The 20,478-nt window shown below is 38.6% G+C and overlaps 1 protein-coding gene and 1 pseudogene across 2 annotated transcripts; both read right to left on the reverse strand.

Moving 5' to 3' along the window:
* Positions 1-3,017: 3,017 nt before the first annotated feature.
* On the reverse strand, positions 3,018-5,830 carry LOC308387164 (collagenase 3-like). Its single transcript, XM_080867057.1, has 10 exons — positions 5,726-5,830; positions 5,315-5,562; positions 5,078-5,226; positions 4,794-4,922; positions 4,522-4,683; positions 4,269-4,392; positions 4,044-4,177; positions 3,781-3,940; positions 3,569-3,672; positions 3,018-3,395 (listed from the first exon to the last, which is right to left on the reverse strand). The coding sequence occupies exons 1-10, from the start codon at positions 5,822-5,824 to the stop codon at positions 3,286-3,288; spliced, it is 1,419 nt and encodes a 472-aa protein (XP_080723183.1). The 5' UTR covers positions 5,825-5,830; the 3' UTR covers positions 3,018-3,285.
* A 2,638-nt stretch (positions 5,831-8,468) lies between these two features.
* LOC308387266 (matrix metalloproteinase-18-like) lies at positions 8,469-15,409 on the reverse strand (annotated as a pseudogene). Its single transcript has 9 exons — positions 15,278-15,409; positions 12,984-13,249; positions 12,452-12,600; positions 12,214-12,339; positions 11,704-11,865; positions 10,276-10,663; positions 10,007-10,166; positions 8,981-9,081; positions 8,469-8,608 (listed from the first exon to the last, which is right to left on the reverse strand). The product of its transcript is annotated as a matrix metalloproteinase-18-like (transcript).
* Between the last annotated feature and the right edge of the window lie 5,069 nt (positions 15,410-20,478).

The following is a 20,478-nucleotide window of genomic DNA, read 5'->3' on the forward strand; positions in this document are numbered from 1 at the left end:
GATAAATCTTTGTTTTTACTTGTGAACTATGTAAGCTGAGACCAATGAACTAATGATCACGGTATTCAAAATCAAAGCTGATATTTTCTGAATTTTTCTCTCAATAGTTAATATGATATTTTTTATATGATTTTACTGTAGTTCAGCCACTTCCATTATGAAATAATTAGAACTTAATTCGAATAAAAGTACTCAGAATGACTTGTAATATTTTTGGTGATCCTGTGACCTTCCCTCATCACATCAAAATGCTGACATATCATTTGTGTTTTGTGCAAATTAGCAAGCGTTAGCATGCTTGTGTACTAGCTAAAGCTATAGGGTTAAATGTGATAATTATTTTATTTTTTATATACGCTAAATATTAAGCATAAGAATATGCTAAAGTCACCATTATCCATTAGCACAAAGCTGTAATAGTTTCAGGTGTAAAACTCGCAGATAGTTTTACTATTACCATTTTTCTTTATTTTCTGACTATCACTTCCTACATTTTTACAGAAATATCTCTATTTGTATAACTGCATTATCAAAACAGCTCATTACTTTAGGTTTAAGATATTTGAGGTGAGTTGTTTCCTGTCACTGTGCATCTATAAACACCAACTCTTTCAGTGTAGTTTGCTACATATATCTGTAAGTCGAAGGTGCAGCTGCTGTATTTTGTCTACTTATCTAGTCCAGTGTCAGGCTTCACCAGAGTCATTCATACCTATTTAGCATCACCAATTAACCCAACTCCATGCATGTCTTTGAGCTGTTGGGAGAAATCTGAAGTACCTACAAAGGGAAAAGATCCCAGGATGGATTTAAAAATATAACCTTCTTGCTGTGAGGCAATAGCTCTAACCACTATATCACTGTGCTGTCACTGCTGAAGTTCTGTTTTTGCATATTGTGAAGCAACATTTAAAACAAAACAAAGTATGCTAACGTTGTGTTATTCAAAGGCTGCTTGAACAAAAGAGGCACTCTAGTGCAGGCTTTTTTTAGAATCATTTATCTCTTGTATTTTACTTTTATTCTACTTGTTCTGCTACCCTACATTCCTAAGAATTTAATTCCAAGTTAAAATACAAACTGTATTCTTTTCTGTTGTGGAATTTTATTATAATATGACCAACTGTGTTTCAGTTAGCTAAAAATCACGGGTCATTTACTCACCAGAGGGTTGGTGGTTTGATCCCAGGCTCCTCCAGTCTACATGCCAAATATCTTTGGGCAAGATACTAACCCCATGTTGCCCCCTGATGCATCCATTGGAGTGTGAATTCGAGTGAATGTCAGATAGAAGCACTAAAAACCTTAGATAATGTGCTTGTGTGAATGGGTATGATCGGGTGAATGCACCAGATGTAGAAAGCACTTTGAGTACTCAGTGAGAGTAGAAAAGCGCTATATAAGAACCAGTCCATTTACCATTTAAAGTCCTTTAATTTTTTATTTTTTATTTTTTTAAATCGACAGTGCACCATATAATCCTACGGAGCCCCGCAGGGGACATGGGAGAAAAAAAAGATTAAGACGGACTTTTGCGAGATCTCGCAAAACAAACTCGGGATCTCGCAAAACTTTTGCGAGATCTCGCAAAACAAACTCGGGATCTCGCAAAACTTTTGCGAGATCTCACAAAAGTTGAATTCCAACAATGGCGGCAGCTACTTAGTTGTAATATTACTCTTTCTGGGTCACAAAATACACTTTTAAGATATTTTGAGGCATGAATGTAGTTGGTTGGCTTCGAGCTGGCGGCCTCCGAAGAATGCGGCTAAAACTTTGGCGAGATCTCGCAAAACTTTTGCGAGATCCTGAGTTTGTTTTGCGAGATCTCGCAAAAGTCCGTCTTAATTTTTTTTTTTCTCCCATGTCCCCTGCGGGGCTCCGTATAATCCGGTGCGCCTTATGTATGAATTCTGGTTGTGCTTACTGACCTCAAACCGATTTTATGTGGTACAAAGCGCTCAAAAATCTGTCAAAAAACATTTTAGTACGACTTTGCTAAACTACGAAGCCACAGGCTTAATGGATTGTCGGAGCATTATGACTACTGTAGTCAGGAGCCTCGCAGAGTAATCTGGGTCCTAAACTCCGTCCATTTCAGGTCCCAAAGTCAAACAAACACTGCGGCATCAGTGAGAGTTAAAAACTGTCTAAATTCTTTCATCTTTAATAAAATGATCAGTGTTGCTGCTTTACCAGGTGTAACAATTAAGTTTAACATCCAGGCATCCATGAAAACAGAATTTAGTAAATTTAATGGAGTTAGAAGTTAGCAGGAAGTTAGCTCGCTAGCTTCCACCTAAACATGATATAGCATGTTCTGAATGAGAGATTTCTGAAAAAATTCAAACGTACAGCTCTGCTATCACTTCAAACATAAATGAAGACAGAAAACTAAACAGCAGTGACGTTTGTAGGGTTACTGAAGTTGGGCTAGCTGGTATATAATGATGTGCAACATGATCGCTAGCGACACAGCTATGTTAGCATAACATAAACACAGTGAAGCTGGAGGATGAACGCTAACTTTTTTCCACTCGATAAAAGTTAACGTGAGGGTTCCTGATGGTTAGGGACAAATGCAATGGCATGGCAGAATGCTGTAAACGGACCAAACTTCAGTCAGGAGAACAACTGAGATAATCCATCCACAATACGAGGTTAGTCATTAATATACTGCAACAACACGGGAATAGAGCAGCTGCGACAGAATTCAGTATTAATGATTCAATGGTACGGAAGTGGAGGAAGCAAGAAGAATGAGTTGAGTAAAGTTTGACTTATATGACTGCTTTGTTTGCTTAATGCGCCTTATAATCCGGTGCGCTTTATGGTCCGAAAAATACGATACTATTACTTGAGTAAAGAAGCAGTTCTTCAACTTTTGCAGGAAGATCTGTACTTATACTTGAGTTACCAGTGTGTGTACTTTATCCACCTATGGTTGTAACATTGTAACACAACAGTAACACATTTAAAATGTGCTTATTGATGATGTCAATTTATTTTTACTGTACTCCATTTGACCTTTTGTGTACATAAATAGGTCAAAACACAACAACAGCAATTAGCGAACGGAAAAATTAAATAATGAGTGTGACATAAATAAAACAAAATAAAAAGTTATGGTAAAGCTTAATAAAGTTAACATAACAATAACAGTATTAAGTACATACGCTGCTGTTAACTTTTTAACAATAAAATTAAATATCCAAAAATATATTGACACAGTTACTCTTCTTTCTTTTCTTTTTTTTTACTGTGCCTTAGCATTCAAAATCTTCTCTAGTATTTGGTGCAGGGCAAGAAGTAGCTGTTCCTCAGCACACGGTACAGCCTCCCGCTCCACATGGCGTACTCAAACATTTGTGGTCCACTGTAGAGGTAGGTGTACCCTGCAGAACAGAGATGCTACATGTTAGTGCTGCATAACAGACCAGAGGGATTTTTAAACATGTTAAAATAGCAATCATTCATTACATGTAAACTCAAAAGATAAAAACAGAAATATCAAAAACAGAAATCATTGTCTCGTTTCAGTGGTCTTCAAGCCTGAATTGCTGCTCACCTCCTTGCTGCAGAGCTGCAGTCACTTTGGAGGTCATTCCCAAGAAGGTCTCATCCACCTGTTTGGGGAATCCCTTATCCATCTTCTTTGTGGCCTCATTATAACTGGGAAAAGAAAAATGTATTTAGATTCATCTAACATTTGTAATACAACTTGTAAGCTGCTGTATGAAAATCAGTTGCCTAATTTTCTCAGGTCTTAGTGGAACACACCTGTAGTATTCACTGCCTACAAAGAACAGAGTCTTCCCACTTTGTTCGTCATAGAGGGCCGCATCAACTTTCTTCACTGTTTTGGGCAGACCAAAGCTGGATATTGATTTAGGATAGCCACTTACAAGATCATAGCCGCTGAAAGCCCACACCTGCTGACCTGTGAACAAATAAGAAGTAGACTTTATAGTAAAGCTATGTAAAGGCACAAAAATGCTGACTTCAAAGGAGTGCTGCATTAGGTGGACACTGAGAAAGCATACCTTTAAAAAGTAAGACACGGTCTGATTGTTGGCTCTCATAAGCAGCATCAATGTCAACAGGGGCATCGGGCCAGAAATTTGTGATGAGAGTTTGCTGAGGTGTGTTGCTCTGAGGGTGGTTGCGCCAGAAGAATCTGTGAAGACACACAGAAAATGTACATTAATGTAAATGATCAGTCAGCAAATCTCAGTAGCTCAGGTATTCATGCATTTATTTTGTGATACCTGTCCTTGAAGAAGAGCATCTCTCCTCGCAGTGTGGCAACAGCATCCAAAACCATCGTTGAATCACAGGCATCAGGAGTAGTGGGGGCTGTAGGTCCAGGTACAATGATATCCTCATTTGGACCTGGAGGTAATTTAATAAATATCACACTGTTGTAAGTTGTAAAATTATTTATGCACAGGCTCTTCTAAGATTTTGGTCAACTCAAATATTTTTAATTGAATAAAACCAAAAAAAGAATTTAGCACTCACCATAGAGGGACTGGATGCCATTAACGTCATCCCGGGGAAGAACATAGGTGTCAGGGTTACTGTATGAGTACACTGGGTACATGAGAGCACCGGGGTCATTGGAGTGAGACAAGCCCAGAGAGTGACCAAATTCATGGGCAGCAACCATAAAGAGGACGTAGCCTGAAGTAGAAAACACAGAATGACAATTGGTTACAGCTAAGGATAACTCAGGTCGCACACTACAGAGTAATAATTTGGACACCACAGTTCATAAAAGTAAACAAACTTACCCGTGTTTGAGCGGAACGTGAACGTTTCATCTTCATCAAAATGGGCATCCCCTCCAATGCCATCACCGGGAGCAAATGCGTGGGCGAGAGTGCCATCAGGGCCATCAAAGGGGTAATAATCACCATGTGCTGTTAGAAGATAGTAGTTTCAGGGTTGGCCAAACAAAACACAGACACTAAAAAAGCTTAGTGTTCCTGACTGATAGGTGGGATGATCCTGTCTTGTGCAATAATACAATAAAAACGTTCAGTGATTATATTACTTAGTGTGTTTTTAGACTCACCCCGGCGACCAAAGGAGATCATAATATCAGCAATGCCGCTGTAGATCCTTGTGAACCTCAGTGGAGTGACTTTGGCCCACACCTGCAGAGCTTTGTCTATGGAGTCATCCACCTCTGCCACAGACATGTCAGGTGTGTAGTTCTCTATCCTGCAGAGCACAACAATATCCAAGAAAATCATTAGTGTGGTCACATTTTCTCATGTTGTGTGTTATGTTGTGTCTTTAGATCATTCACCTGTATGTGAGGCTGTTTTTCTTCCATTTAGCGTTGTTATCAAAAGTGGAGAAACGAGCGACCTGTTCATCGGGAACCCCACAGCGGGGCTTCTTCATCATGGCCAAAGTGTCAGCATCCAGAGACCCGGTGATCTGGAGACCAAAGAATCTCTGCATCTCAGCCAGCTTCTTGTTCAGCGGGCTGATGCCCCTTCTGACAGCTGGACCCTCCTCCTCTGTGAGGTTGAAGAATTTCTTCAGGTAGTTCTGGAAGAGAGAAATATTCAGAGCTTTACACTCAAATATCTGTCAGCATGTTTAAGCTCAAGAAACAAGACAAATAACAACATGGGATGGACAATTAAAATAATCACAACGTTTGTCCACTCTAGCCTATGCCAAAAAATAAAAAACAGCCAAGTACACATACCTTTGCAAAACTTTCATCTTGCCCAGTAATCTGAGATACTGGCATGCAGTAAACTGCCACTGCCAGGCCAAGCAGAATGCTCAGAGTCAAAGTCTTCATGCTTCCTCGTTGTGTGCAACTTGTGTCTCAGTGCTGTGAGAAGCTGTTATATAGGCTGGAGTTTGGATGTGTTGAGTAACTACCTGCCGTCAGTGACTAACGAAATGCTCCTTTTATGGTGAAGAGGGGAACTCTGGCTTTGATTGCTCATGACGGTGTTACATGTACAAAAAACCCCAAAACACTGATGTTGAATCATTGTTGCAGTTTGCAGAGGAAATTGGTCATGAGATAATTAGAACAGCCCCAACATCTGTAATTATCAGATTTTAGTTCATTTGATTTTTATTCAGATCTGACTTCCATATCCCACAGTGTGAAGAAAATCAAATTGATTTAATGATTTTATGAAGCTCACAGAAGCTCAGCTTTCAACTTTATGAAAGTTCTAGAAATAAAATTAAAATCAGAATCAGAATCAGAATCAGAATACTTTATTGATCCCTGGGGGAAATTATTTTTTGTTACAGTGCTCCATTTTAAACCAACATTAAGACAAGACAGACAATACGCTAACTAAGAATAGTACAATATATACATATATATACATACATACATACATACATAAGTCACTTATAAATAAATATTTGTAAAAGAAACATGTGTAGCTGTAGCAGCAAACAGTGTGTTAAGTGGATGCGTTGTACAGGGAGATGGCCACAGGCAGGAATGATTTCCTGTGTCGTTCAGTGGTGCTTTTCGGTAATCTCAGTCTCTCACTGAACGTGCTCCTGTGACTGACCAGCATGTCATGGAGTGGGTGGGAGGTGTTATCCAACATTGTCTTTATCTTGGACAGCATCCGCCTCTCCGACACCACCTTGAGGGAGTCCAGCTCCATCCCCACAACATTGCTGGCCTTACGGATCAGTTTATTAAGTCTGTTGGCATCTGCGACCCTCAGCCTGCTCCCCCAGCATGCAACAGCATAGAGGATCGCACTGGCCACAACAGACTCATAGAAAATCCTCAGCATTTTCTGGCAGATGTTGAAGGACCTCAGTCGCCTCAAAAAATAGAGACGACTCTGGCCCTTCCTGTAAAGTGCTGTGGTGTTTTTAGCCCAGTCCAGTTTATTGTCAATGTGTACTCCAAGGTATTTATAGTCCTCCACAATGTCAACACTGACCCCCTGGATTGAAACAGGGGTCAAGTGTTTCCTGGTCTTCCTGAAGTCCACGATCAGTTCCTTGGTCTTTGCCACGTTGAGCTGCAGATGATTCTGCTCACACCACGTGACAAAGGAGTCGACCACAGCCCGGTACTCTGTCTCATCATCCCTGCTGATGCATCCAACCACCGCAGAGTCATCAGAAAACTTCTGAAGATGGCAGGTCTCTGTGCAGTGGCTGAAGTCTGTGGTGTAGAGGGTAAAAACTATTCCTATTTTCAAGCTCTTGTGCAGAATTGACTTTATAGCTGATTTAAAGCAGATTTAAACATATTTGAGGATTTTCTTTGTGTGTATTTGTTCCAGAATTATTACTATTTTTATCACTTTATTGTAATTTAGTTTCCAGAGCTAGTTTAATTCTTAGCTGTAATTATTTAAAAATTATTTTCTCAGTGGTAAATGGCCTGTATTTGTATAGTGCTTTACTTAGTCCCTAAGGACCCCAAAGCCCTTTACACTACATTCAGTCATTCACCCATTCACACACATATTCACACACACATTCACACACACATTCACACATGGTATTTGGTATCTGGACTTAATAAGCTCAGAACAGTTATCACAGTTAGATGTTCTTGTCACATTAAACACTTTCACCTGTGTTTTCTTGTAATGGATGTGTTAACATAAATTTAATATTCTGTCAAAGACTCAATAGAGGAATTGAAAGTGGTTTTTTTATTATGAACACTTTGGTTTTTGCACGATCCAACATGATTCCAAATGAAAAGAAGTATTTTGCCAGGAATTGGTCATGACATTGTCAACATTTCTATTATAAAAAAATTCAAGTCAGTTTATTCTACACATTCAATAGTGCCCAACTGCACAAAGTTTTGGAAACTGAAACTTTTTTTTTCTGTGAGTCGACTGCAGGTGGGTGTTTTCCACCTTACCTGTAATTATCCCCAAACACTTGTCAGTGTTATAGGAAAACTACATTTCTGTCAGTGTTACACAATACTGGACACAGGGATGAAGAGTTTTGACTTTATAAAGTAATGTTCAGCCTCAGGTAAATTAGGCAACAGCAGTAAAAAGACACACACACACACACACACGCACACACACTGAATATGTTTTAATAGAAAAGCAAAGATATTTTTTTTTTATCAGGAAAATATCAAATTTTCTTTGCTAAGTAAAAAATAAATCCCTCTGATGGAACGACACGAGCTTAAAATAAATGTTACATTTGGCTGAATAGCTCTATATCACATGTTGATGTTTGTATAGAGAGATTTAAAAATTAAAATTAGCAGCAAAAATAGATTAAAACACACATTTCAAATCATGAAAACTGTACAAATTCCAATGTTACATCACTGTATTACACACTGAGGTAAGACTAACCACACACTAACCACTTCTCTATTTTCTGTTCGATACATTGTGGTTATTACTGGACGTAAAAGTTTGTGTATGCATGCACAGCACCGTCAAGCTCCAGGGAAAGCATTACTTCACTTATCTCCTCTCTGTCACTGTTTCATTGCCTTCCTTCACTTCACATTCCAGCAGCTCATTAACACGACTGATGGAGTGCACACGTTTGAAGTTGGAGTCGTATTTGTAGTCCAAGTTTCCTTTGAAGAAGTGCACAGATCCTGTGGGGAAATCAATATTCATTTAGAATTTGAAACTTAAAATGTATTGTGGCAAACTGTGTTTGCTGTATGGGGCAAGGACTGTCTGTGTACAGTGCATTCAAAAGTATTCATAATGAAAAGGTTTAAGTACCTTGGATAGTACTGCCTTGGTTATAAACCTTTATACCTTACATTTTACTCTATGTCTATATGCAAGTATTTTCCAATCACAGTTAGTGAAGATATTCTATTAATCTGAGAGTCAAACAGCAAAGGAGCAGAAAACTATGAAGTGTTAGTGTAAATGTACTGTAAATTTTGTTGGATTGAATTTCTTTTTATGAGAAATTGACATTTTAAAGGGCTCTAAAAGAAAAGTGATGTAAGTACCATCATAGAAGACAGCAGCATCTATAGGCGTTGGGATCTCTGGCCACTGCTCCTCAACAGACATTGGTGATCCCTCCATCAACCTTTGTTCCTCGTTGTATCTACATTATCACATATAATAATAAAATATAATAGTGATTTTAGAAAAGCAGAGATTAATGTCAGTATTTTCTTGTTTATGGATGACAACATTTCCATGGGAAGTGTGATAAACTACATGACTACTTTACTTAAAGCACCGTTTTGATGACAAATAGTCAAGTTGGTGACAACAGTTGATTCTGCAACCACTTGTACTAGAGATGTGTAATTTTGTATTACATCAAAGCGTAAGCAGGAAGCCTGTCTGGTTTAGACTGGTTCTCACGCAATGATGTTCTGTTTCTATGTGTGAAATAATAACAGCACTCACACATAGCCATACAAAATTCTTTAAAGAAAATTTTACTTATTTTTTTTAAAGTTTTCAACAGAAGAGGACAGTCTGGATCTCATATATCTGATTGCTCTTTCATCTACTATCAGGAACACCCATCTATGTAAGATGCCAACAGTGGAAATAGTTTCCTGTCATCTCATTGCATAAAGGTGATTCCAGTACATAAACATGTCTCACACCTCTCCATCTACATCAGTCAGTAAAGATTAAATGAAATGGTTAAAGATCAGACAAGTCTTGCTACAGCCACGATCAAAAGTTTAAGACCACTTGTGAAATGACAAAAAAAATCATACTTTGCATATTTCAGTTTAAGCGTTGTTTTCAATAAATTACACGCTCAAAAAATGTTTTGTCTCACTCCCATTTCTTCTTGCTGCATGCTGAAGCTCCACTAGGAGCCTTATTAAGATCCAACTGTGCAAAATATGATTTTTTGCCATTTTACAAGTGATCTTAAACTTTTGATCGTGGCTGTATATTGTTTTTAACTATTTTATGTATGGTGATCTTTCACGTTTTGAAGTATGTAGGTGGTCAGCATAAAGACTGAAAACCGGACTAAAGAGCTTTATGATCTTACATACCTCCAACACTCATCACCAGTGAAGAACACAGTATAGCCCTCATCTCTGAAGTGAAGAGCAGCATCTACAGATTTTATTCTGGAAGGGAAGCCCAAGGTTGAGATGCTTCTAGGGAATCCTTCCTCAAGCTTTAACTGCCTCAGCATCCAGTACTGATTACCTGAAACAAAAACACTATAATAACACATGTACACATGTATTTTAATCTACTGCCAGACACTAAACCGATGGGTTTGTAGATTTTTTTTTACCCCTTTTTGTGTCTTTACCTTTAAAAAACACAACAACATTTTCCCACGTATTCTCGTAAACGGCATCCAAGTTGGCCGGTACAGTGTCTGGCCAAAGACTGCTAATCAAGGAGACACGCGTTTCCTCAAATTCAGGATGTTTGCGCCACATAAACCTGAAAAGCAGGAAGGCTATCTCAAATGAATATTCTGTTTTTCAGTTCAGTTTTCCTGTAATCCTCGGACCAAAGAGACACACTGAGAGAATTATGTCCAAGACTGCACAGATTTACATACCTGTCTTTGAAAAACAAAACTTCCTGTTGTAGTTCTGTTACTGCATCAAAGGACAAATACGGATCACATTTTGTAGGTGTTTTTGGAGGAGGCCTTTTTGAGGTCAGTGAAGTAAAATTGGGATTGACTCCTGTACACAGCAGAGAGGAATAGAAAAGGACACTTGATTACCCCTGAAAATAAAATATTGTAAATATCTTTTTTTAAAGGAAGAAAGAAAACAAAGAAAAAGGAAACAAGCATAAAAAGAAAATTACTTGAAATGTTTGTTTTACTGTTTCTGTCATATGTTTTACACCATGACGTCATTTTGCCATAATGATTTCAATCCGTTGTTCTTTAACCAAATTGTATTTAATCTTATAAGAAAACAAAATAAAACAATTGTTGTAATTGTCTAATAATGTCTAAAACTAATAACAATAATAATAATAATGAGGATTAAAAAATACTTAAACTATTGAAAAGAAACAGAATAATCTGAAATATAAGATATGAACGGATATTAAATAACTGATGGTGGCCAGTTTATAATGGTTTTGAGCAAATCAATATCACTGCAAGTTTTTGTTACACATAACAAAATTAAGCTTATGTGTGATTTCACTAAGGAAGATCTGTAATCACTGATCTGGCTGCTTTACTGGGTGATGAGCTTCTTTTCTGTTGTTTACATGTCTACAGCTTTCCCACACTGTCAATCTCAATATTCATGTTCTTAATCTAATCCAATCATCTTCTTGCCTGCCTCCTTCGAGCCAATCAACCTCTGCTTTTAGACCCTCTTTCTTACAACCCACCTCCTCCCCATCTCCATCACAGACACATTACTCAGACCTCCATTCAAGTCGGGGGGGTCCTGTCCTAACATCTAGTCTAATCGCCAAATATATTCATTTCTCTATTTCAATAAATTATGTTCAATTCTTCTAAATGACCTCTTGTTATTGAATTATTGCTGGATTGGATGTTTAATGCAAAACCAGCCAAAATTCTTGTGGCTGTTCTTTTGTCAGTATTATTATTATTTTATGTACAAACTTTCCATTTTAAAACTTCAAAGTTATTCTGAGGCTAGCGGGCTTTGCTTAACATCTTGTAATGAAACTGCGGCTAATGGTAAGCAACATTTCTGAGCTCAAGCATCGAAAGTATCCAGCAGCAACTCACCATACAGTTTTTGGATGTTTTTGACATCATCAAAGGAGAGCTGGGGCTCATAGTTGGGGTCAAAGTTATATGCTGGGTACATGATAGCTCCAGGATCAGATGAGTGGGACAAGCCAAGCGCATGGCCAAATTCATGGATTGCCACAGCAAACAGGTTGATACCTGGAGCAGGAGCGCACATCATGTTAGTACTCGTGTGATGCAGGAAGGCTGTAACACAAAAGTCCCACCCATGTTTCACTAAATCACTCCAGGTTAGGTCAAATTAATGTTCTCATTCAGTCCACCAAATATGTAACTTCTGTAAAGTGCACTGTATTTCAGTCATACAGCATCTTGACAATAAGCAAACAATTATGACACACAAAACACACCTGCTGCTGCTTTCTTACAAAAAGTTCATAAGAATGCAGGTACCACGTTGATTCTGTCTAGCTTCATGTTCAGAGAAAAATTTGTGACACATGTTTTTAAATTGTTGCTTTTTGGGGGGTTTTGCCCTGGTAATACCGGTAGAATTAAAACTCCAGTCTTCATCAGAATCAAAGTGGACATCTCCACCAATGTGAAGCCCAGGCATAAAGGCGTGAGCCAGGACTCCTCCTCTGCCATCAAAAGGTGAACTATCATTATGATCTGCAACAACACAGGGTGCTATTATTTTATTATTTAGTAAATCCTTTACGCCTCGCTTTACCATCTGCTTCATTATTATACATGGATGAGGAGAACAGTCTTTAAAGCTTACCTCCACTATAGAAAAAGATGTCAATGTCAGCCACGGTCATGATCCGGTTGCGAAATTTCAGAGGTGTGACGTTGGACCAAAGCTTCCATGCTCTTCTAAAGACTTTCTGAGCCTTCAGTGCTGGGATGGGGAGTTTCTTGCTAACTGTTCTAATGATAAAAATCACCATTAAATGGATTCACCTTTACTGATGTGACACATTGAATTTGAATGCTTTTTATGTTATTTTGAGAGACTGACACCCTTAAAATTCTGAACAGTCATTCATGGTATTCATTCAGCCCTACTTCAATCTGCTGTCTCCTGCCATAACATAGCTGAAACCTGGTAGATCATTTATTACCCTGCTCTATTTTTTAACCAGTACTGAGATTTATAACCAAAACAGCATCAGACTCATGTTTGAGGCTAACATTCTGATCAGCCTCAGCTGTACTTTGTTAACAGCTAAGCTAGTTAACGCTGTGAACGCTAATCTTGTGAAGTAGCATTTACCATATTGACTACAGAAATCAGTTTTATTGTTTCTAACCTGTAGCTGATCCTCTTCTTCGTCCAGCGAACTGTTTCTCCAACTTGCTCCACATCTGACAGTCCACAGCGTGGCTTCTTCATCACTGCTAGAGTCTCTTCTGTGAGCTCTCCACTTGGAAGCAAACCAAAATACCGTTGCATCTCCTGCACCTTTGTCTTCTTATCACAGGATCCGGTTGTCAAATCATCATCTTTACTTATGTCGGTGGTCCTCTTCTGTCTTTCTGCCTTGGGCTGGTAGCCATAGAAATGCCGCAGATATTCCTGAAGAAAAATAACCGGTATTGCTAAAGTAAATCAGTTGAAATAAACATCTTTACTTTGCTGTGAAAAAGTGTTTCCCCCCTTCATCATTACCTTTTTTGCATTTTTGACACACTTAAAGTTATAACACACCTGCCCATCACGCCTTAGCTGCTGCTAGCCAGTGTTAGCAAAACTTTCTAGGAAGTGGATCTGACACTGCGGTGCTCTGAAACTTTGCAAATATACTCTCATATGATGTGAGAATGTGGCGTCACTTGGTGAAGCAGACCCTTCTCAGTTGATAAACCATACACTTCATATGTTGAAGTTCTGTTCTCCTCCACCTTTGGGGTATTACTGTATGTGGAGTATGTGGCTAGTCTCTAACCAGATATATAGGATGTGATTAGGAAGAATGACGATGTCAATCATTGCCACTGTATTCAAGATGGTGGGGCAACATGGTGGCTTCCACAAACTGGTGCCCACTCCTGGAGGAGTTAATTCAGAATGTATTGCTGGTAGTTACACACTAGTCAATGAATATTTATGAGTATAACAACCTGTATTGTATTTTTAACAACTGAGTTTATCATTAAAAAACTACATTTTGTATTCAGTTATTTTTTTTGTCTAACATCAAAATTCATTTGATGATCTGAAACATGTAAATATGACAAATACACAAAAAATAAGGAATGATGGCTGGGAAAATGCTTTTTTTCCATAGCACTGTATAAAGTACAAATGTTCACACATTGCCATTGTTGCTGTGGAGGAACACAAATGCGCAACCAGGCCTGAAGTAACTTTACAGTAAGAATTCCAGAAATGTCCTCAGACCTTTAATGATAGCACCGTGCAGAAACACTTTAGCACTCATGTAACTGCAGGTGTCAACATCAGACACACTCAGACTTACCTGTGTACAAGTAGCTGTGTTTCATACTCTCCCTCAGTAGAATCATTGTTATTAATATTATTAAAACTCCATAGAAGGACACCAGGAGCACACATCAAATTTATCTTTAAAATTGGTAGTAAGTAAATGGTTCATAAAGGATTTGATAAAGATGTCTTTTAAAGCTTGTTTGAAATAAAGCGTAAAACTTTCAAATGCACTTCATCAAATAGTAAAAATTCTGTTATTGAAATCAGCTTCAGCATGAACATGACAAGAGTTCTAACAGTGTTATTTATTCACTGCTGCTGTCTCCTGACTGCTGTGTTATCTTGCAGTCAATGTTTTCTTCAGAAGTGGTTCACAGGCATTCACAGGGCACCCTCATAAAGAATCATTATCAGTGCACCACATTTTTCCTCAGGCGAGGCATCAAAGGTGAAGAAGACAAACCAAAAATGAATTAGTTATCCAATCAAGTCACTATATCAAAGAGATTTCTAACAACTTATTATTTATTAAAAGAGAGAGAGAAGAGTTGGTTGGTTTAAGTCATTAAAATAATTAACTGTGTGCAATAATCTAAAAGTATAATCTAATTATATTTATGAAGCCGACTCTATGCAGTTTATAAAAAAAAAACTTAAATTCAAGTCCAGGCAGGACCATTTATCAATATTAACTCTTATTTTCCAGTGTCTGTAATTCCAACCTAAAACGACAGTTTCTTAACGAAAAAAATATATTAAAAAATATATAGTAGAGCACAGATGTACAGTATAGTATTACTTGAAAAAAGTGTTGATAGTGTAATCTGCACAAATTGTCAGTCAGGTATAACTGCATGTCCTACCCATACACACTGAAATTAGGTTATTGGCTTTCTTCACAAAATGTCAGTTTGATAATGTTTTACTCCTTGAAATACACAGTGACCAGGCCCCACATACAGCAAATTCCTACAAGCAGCAGTCAATATTGCACTTGAAGTAGACAATAAAGTGGGGTTCCAGATTAAACCCCTCTATGAATAAAACAACAATATCGCAGTGCAAAGACCTACAAATATAGCAGCATGCCTTCTTTTCTCTTTTGTTTTTTCTTTTTTGTTACAGGGATCGTATCCTTCCAAAAATGCACAATACCTCTGCAAACTCTTGGTCAGCTGCAGATGGTCCAGGAGGAGGTTTCTTTGGCAGATCTGCTATCCAGAGAGGCAAAGCCATCATTAGAGTTTGGCTGGACATCACAAGAGGCAGGAAATAAAACCAGAGCATCTTCTTTAACTGTCAAGTATCCCAGCAAGTCAGTATGTGTTTGAGATGCACAGCTGCTGATATACAGTGCTGTATGCAAAGCTGTGGCATGGGTCACATGTTAATTATGTGCTCTTGTCCCAACAAGAACAGGAAGGTGTTTCAGTACACAGCATGGTATTCCAGAAAGTTTCTTCAAAGAAACACCAGAGCCCTTATTTATAAAGCTTCTCAGGAAAGTGTAGGAAAACAGTCCTAACTGGCCCAAAATTCTTATGTATTCATTCTGCTTTTTTATCAACATTCCTGCCATAGTAGCTACTCCTATCACATCCTGCAAAATTAAAATCACAACGGATGCTACAAAGATTAAATTCAAAATTCTTTAGAATGACTCCATTAAGCATAATCTTGCTATGGTATCTGAATAACACTGTCCATGCTACGAAGAAGAACTCCTTTCAGTTCCTGAGTTGGATAAAGTTCCAGTTAAAGCTGTTCAAATTTGAGACGCTACTACTCTCATATCATATCTCATATCTGTGTAATTTGCGTATATACTGTATATTCTGTGTATTTATTATCTCACTCTTATTGCCTGTTTATGCCCTGTCCTTATCTTCAACGTCATGCTGCTCTGTTGTATGTTAACTGCCCCTTGGGGATAAATAAAGTCTTTCTGATTCTGATATCACCACACTGAATAGGTTTTACTTGACTTGCCAGAGAACCAAAGCATCATGATTGGACAATGCAAATTATTATCCAGTTTTTCTTGTCCATAAAACCTTACACATATTATAATATCATTTGTGTGTTTTCTATTTGTTTACTTAATCTATTATCCATGAATTTGCATATTTGAAGCGCTATGGAACATCCATTTAATCATCGCGGTTAACCGAGAGTCAACAACTACGACAGCTAGCCCAGAGGCATGCATTAATGATAGTACTTACCTTTACTGAAATGTCTGCCAGTTAAAAAAACAGCTATGCTGTTATCCTGCATTGCTTTTATTTTTGTGCGCATGTCTCCTTTAAATAAAGAAAATGATAATGATGTCACAAATAAGACAATAAATCAGCTGAAGTGGAAAAAAAATGATGTGAATGTAAGGACATGTATAGATTATGTGTCATATTAAAATTTTTGGCTAATGTTGTTGGAACATCAAGCTGACATGTTAAAAGGATTAACAATTCCAAAATAAAGTCAAATTTAAATGCACATGTCACTGTCAACGGGCGCCGACTGTGCGAGAGCGTGAAACAGAGGTGTGGACACAGAAGGAGGCGGAGCAGACTTGGACCAAAAGCAAACTGTTTTATTTAGGCCGGTAAACATGAAAAAAGGTGAACACAGGAGCGACAGCTAACCTGTAACCAGTACTGGGAAACATAAATAAGATAACTGTGACTAAACATCATAACTGTGATAACAATGACTCGACGTGGTAACACAGACGTTGTGACAAAGACAGAATAGAACACAGACTAAATACACACAAGGGGCGATCAGGGCAAGTGGAAACACAAGAGGAAACAGCTGACACAAATGAACATAATGACACCACAGGGGAAGTGTAAAAGTAAGCACATTCAAGAAGGGAACGCTAGACTTTCAAAATAAAACAAAAAACACAGAGACGTAGGCATGGGAGCACAAACGAGACAACATTAAACACGCAGGCACGAAATACATGACAGACCACCCAGAGAAGACCAGAACAGACTTACAGTAGAGGACATAGATGGACCTAAACTAGAATAGACTCATCTAAAACCTAACTAATAATGCAACACCAGAACTACACATATATTTATAAGAAAACACAATTTACAAAACACACTCAAAATGCTGGGTCAGACCCAGCCCCTGACAGCACAAATGTTTCAACAGTGACTCAGTATTTGGTTGATTTTGATTGCTGTTATCTGCTGATGTTATTGTGTTGCCACAAGATAACGCTGGCTATGTGGATACGTTTAGAGTAATTGCTTTCTTGAGAAATTAGTGTAGTATAGTCTGAAATGGGCGCCAAGTGTAACTTGACCTGGAGAGCGTTGCACAAGAATTCCAATGTGCATGGACTGTTGGTCCTAGGCGCCAATGGCAAATAAAAATCTTGAATCTTGAACTGGCAGAGATTCACAGGAGAGAAGGGATGAAAAATGTTTTGCTTCAGGTAAGCATTCAAAGGGCAAGACAGAGCAGAAATAAATTAGTCGTCTAATTCAGTTATTATACTTACTTGTTCATTTCTCAAATTTTTACTTAATTGAGTTTCATCAACAAAAATACGTAACTGTTCCCCTGTAATATTCGAAAATTTCCTGGCAGCTCCATTTGCTCACATTAAAGTGTTATTTCACAGTGTCTGTGACTGCAATCCAATAGTTCCTTATTGTAACTTTATGTTACAATGCTTTTAGCGATTTGCTTTTCATTTGACTTTATTTCAGTGTTCAAAGTGGAGTCTCCAGCAAGAGTTTATTATAACTGCATGTCTTATCCCCAATTTCAGGTTTCTTGCTTTCTTGAGTGTGCGAGTTTGGCATGAGTCAGTCACTGCTTGCATCACACACGACTCATTTTTAAAACTGCCACTGTTGACAGCAGCTAAATATTGTTCTTGGCCCCATAAACACTGGAAACCACGCAACACAGTATAAACACAAAGCAACAATCATCAAAGTACTTCAAAGAGTCCATACGATACTAACAACAAAATCAATAATTGTAGGGCTATGATTATTACTTTTGATCATTTAAATACATTTTGCAAGCAATTAATGTGCAGTGATATAGTGCTGTTATTACAATGAAAGACTGCAGCAGCACTTACAATACATTACTGACAATGTTGTTATTTTACAGTGTATCTAGTGTAAAGTGTCACAGTATGATACTGTCAGCTGATTGTTGTCACTGTAGTGTTCTTGCTTTGTTTTTTTAAACTGTAACAACATACCAGCTTTGTCATAACTGCTTCACTATGTGCATCCCATAATTATACTACTGCCGCTGTATTCATTTTAACAGCTACGCTGAATGTGAACACAGCCCGGATGTGATTCATCACTACAGTAATCTTGGCTATGTTTGCACAATACCAGTTAAACCCTAACACAGGGACACTGGAAACCACAACTAAAAAAATAACAATAATAGTACTATCGGTGTTTCTTCTTTTCTCATTATTTTTTATTTAAGCCCAGTAGGAAAAGTTAAAATATTATTCATGAACAGACAAAGAACAACTGCACATGTATTCAGTAATAAAAAGTGTGTCAGGTTCCTGGATGACGTCAAAGCCAGCAGACATGCTGGAGGTGCTCTCAGCTCTTTTTAGCTGTTGGGCATTTACAGCAACTCAGGCATTCCCAACATGAGTCATCTTGGCTTGACAATGCCTCACCCAGAAGTAATCTGTGGGACGCCCACCTGAACCGGCACCACAGCCACCATGCCAGCCAGCTTTTGAGGAGCAATTACTGAGTCAGAGGGAATGGGAAACTTGGGAAAAGTTGTAAATCACGCTCATTAGGGCTCGATTACACATCATGATACTGGCTCAGATATCTTCTTGCTGTCCCCATGCACAGGCTTAAACCTCTTCTTGTTGTTCTTTGGAAATATCTGGTGATTGATCCTGATTTAAAGTTAGCCCTTTGTCTAACTGATAGTATATAACGTGTGTTACGAATGCATGGTGCACATTATGTTGCGCATGACTTTGAGAAAGATGAACATATGGAAATAATTTATAGTTCTTTCTTTCTGACAGTATAACAGAGACTATTTAGAACTATCCATCCATCCATCCATCTTCATCCGCTTTATCCGAGGCTGGGTCGCGGGGGCAGCAGCCTAAGCAAAGAGGCCCAGACCTCCCTCTCCCCAGCCACCTCCTCCAGCTATTTAGAACTATCTGTATTTATTTAACGTCAGCTATTAATATCAAAAAGAGTCTTTGAAACTTGAAAGAAACAGAGAAATTATACATCCCAGCCAACAGGATAAGAGTGGGAATTTTTACAGACTGCTCACTTCAGTTGAGTGGTGTTTTCGCCTCTCTGTCACCACACTAGTGGTGCCAGATGTATCCATAAAACTTAGTGGAATTCCCCTATGGGTCTTTTTACAGCTTATGATGAGGATAATATGACAGTTTCTTCAGTAACATCCCACATACCACAACCCTACTGAAAATGAGCTGACTCTAGAAGGATACCTCAATACCACAGTGTTTGTGGATGATACCCAAACACTTATTGTCACAACGGGACTGCACGGACTCACGCGCAGGCTCTAAGTTTTGAAAACACAAGAGTCTTTATTACAGCAACACCAGGTGATCTATTTACAAAGGTGAGGGGAAAGCTAGGCTCCGGGGGTCCACACACAAATGGGGAAAGATGCTGAAAGTCCACACACACTCCATCCACGCTTCACGCTCCTCTTCACACTCCACGCACACTCGATCGCTCGGGAAACACAAGGGTTGGTCCAGGGAATCTGGACACAGAGACATGAAGGGAATACAAAGGAAGATCGCTGAGAAACACTCTAGAGTGAACTGAGCTGGGGTTACACTGACGAGGGTCGGCAACGGTCCAGCGACGAGAAACACAGAGCTGCCATCTTAAAAAGGAGCTGGAACACTCTCAGGTGATGAGCCACAGGTGCGTGATTGCGACCAGGTGCGTGGGCCAAGGGCAGGAGCCCACAGGTGAGCTCCGCCCAGGCAGAGGGAGGAGGGAGAGAGAGGAAGGGAGAGAGCAGGAACAAAAATGAAAATAAAAACATATGTAGCCATACTGAGCCAACCGGGTAGGCACAGGGACCCTGACACTTATTCAGTGAAGCTGAGGTTGTAATTATGAAGCTGAGGTTATAGTTATGTTGTAATATAGAATATAACAGTCCATTCCAAGTACAATGCAGTCAAATAAATGTGGGCACACTGACCTACTTACGTGCTGTTAAATATCAGGATTTAACTCATCTTCCTTGCAAAAGTAATTTAAAGAAAATGGAATTAGATGTACCCAGTTTAACAGTAAGAGGTCTTAGACAGTTAAAAT

This window comes from Rhamphochromis sp. 'chilingali' (genome assembly GCF_963969265.1).
Source record: "Rhamphochromis sp. 'chilingali' genome assembly, chromosome: 19".
Classification (NCBI taxonomy): Eukaryota; Metazoa; Chordata; class Actinopteri; order Cichliformes; family Cichlidae; genus Rhamphochromis; species Rhamphochromis sp. 'chilingali'.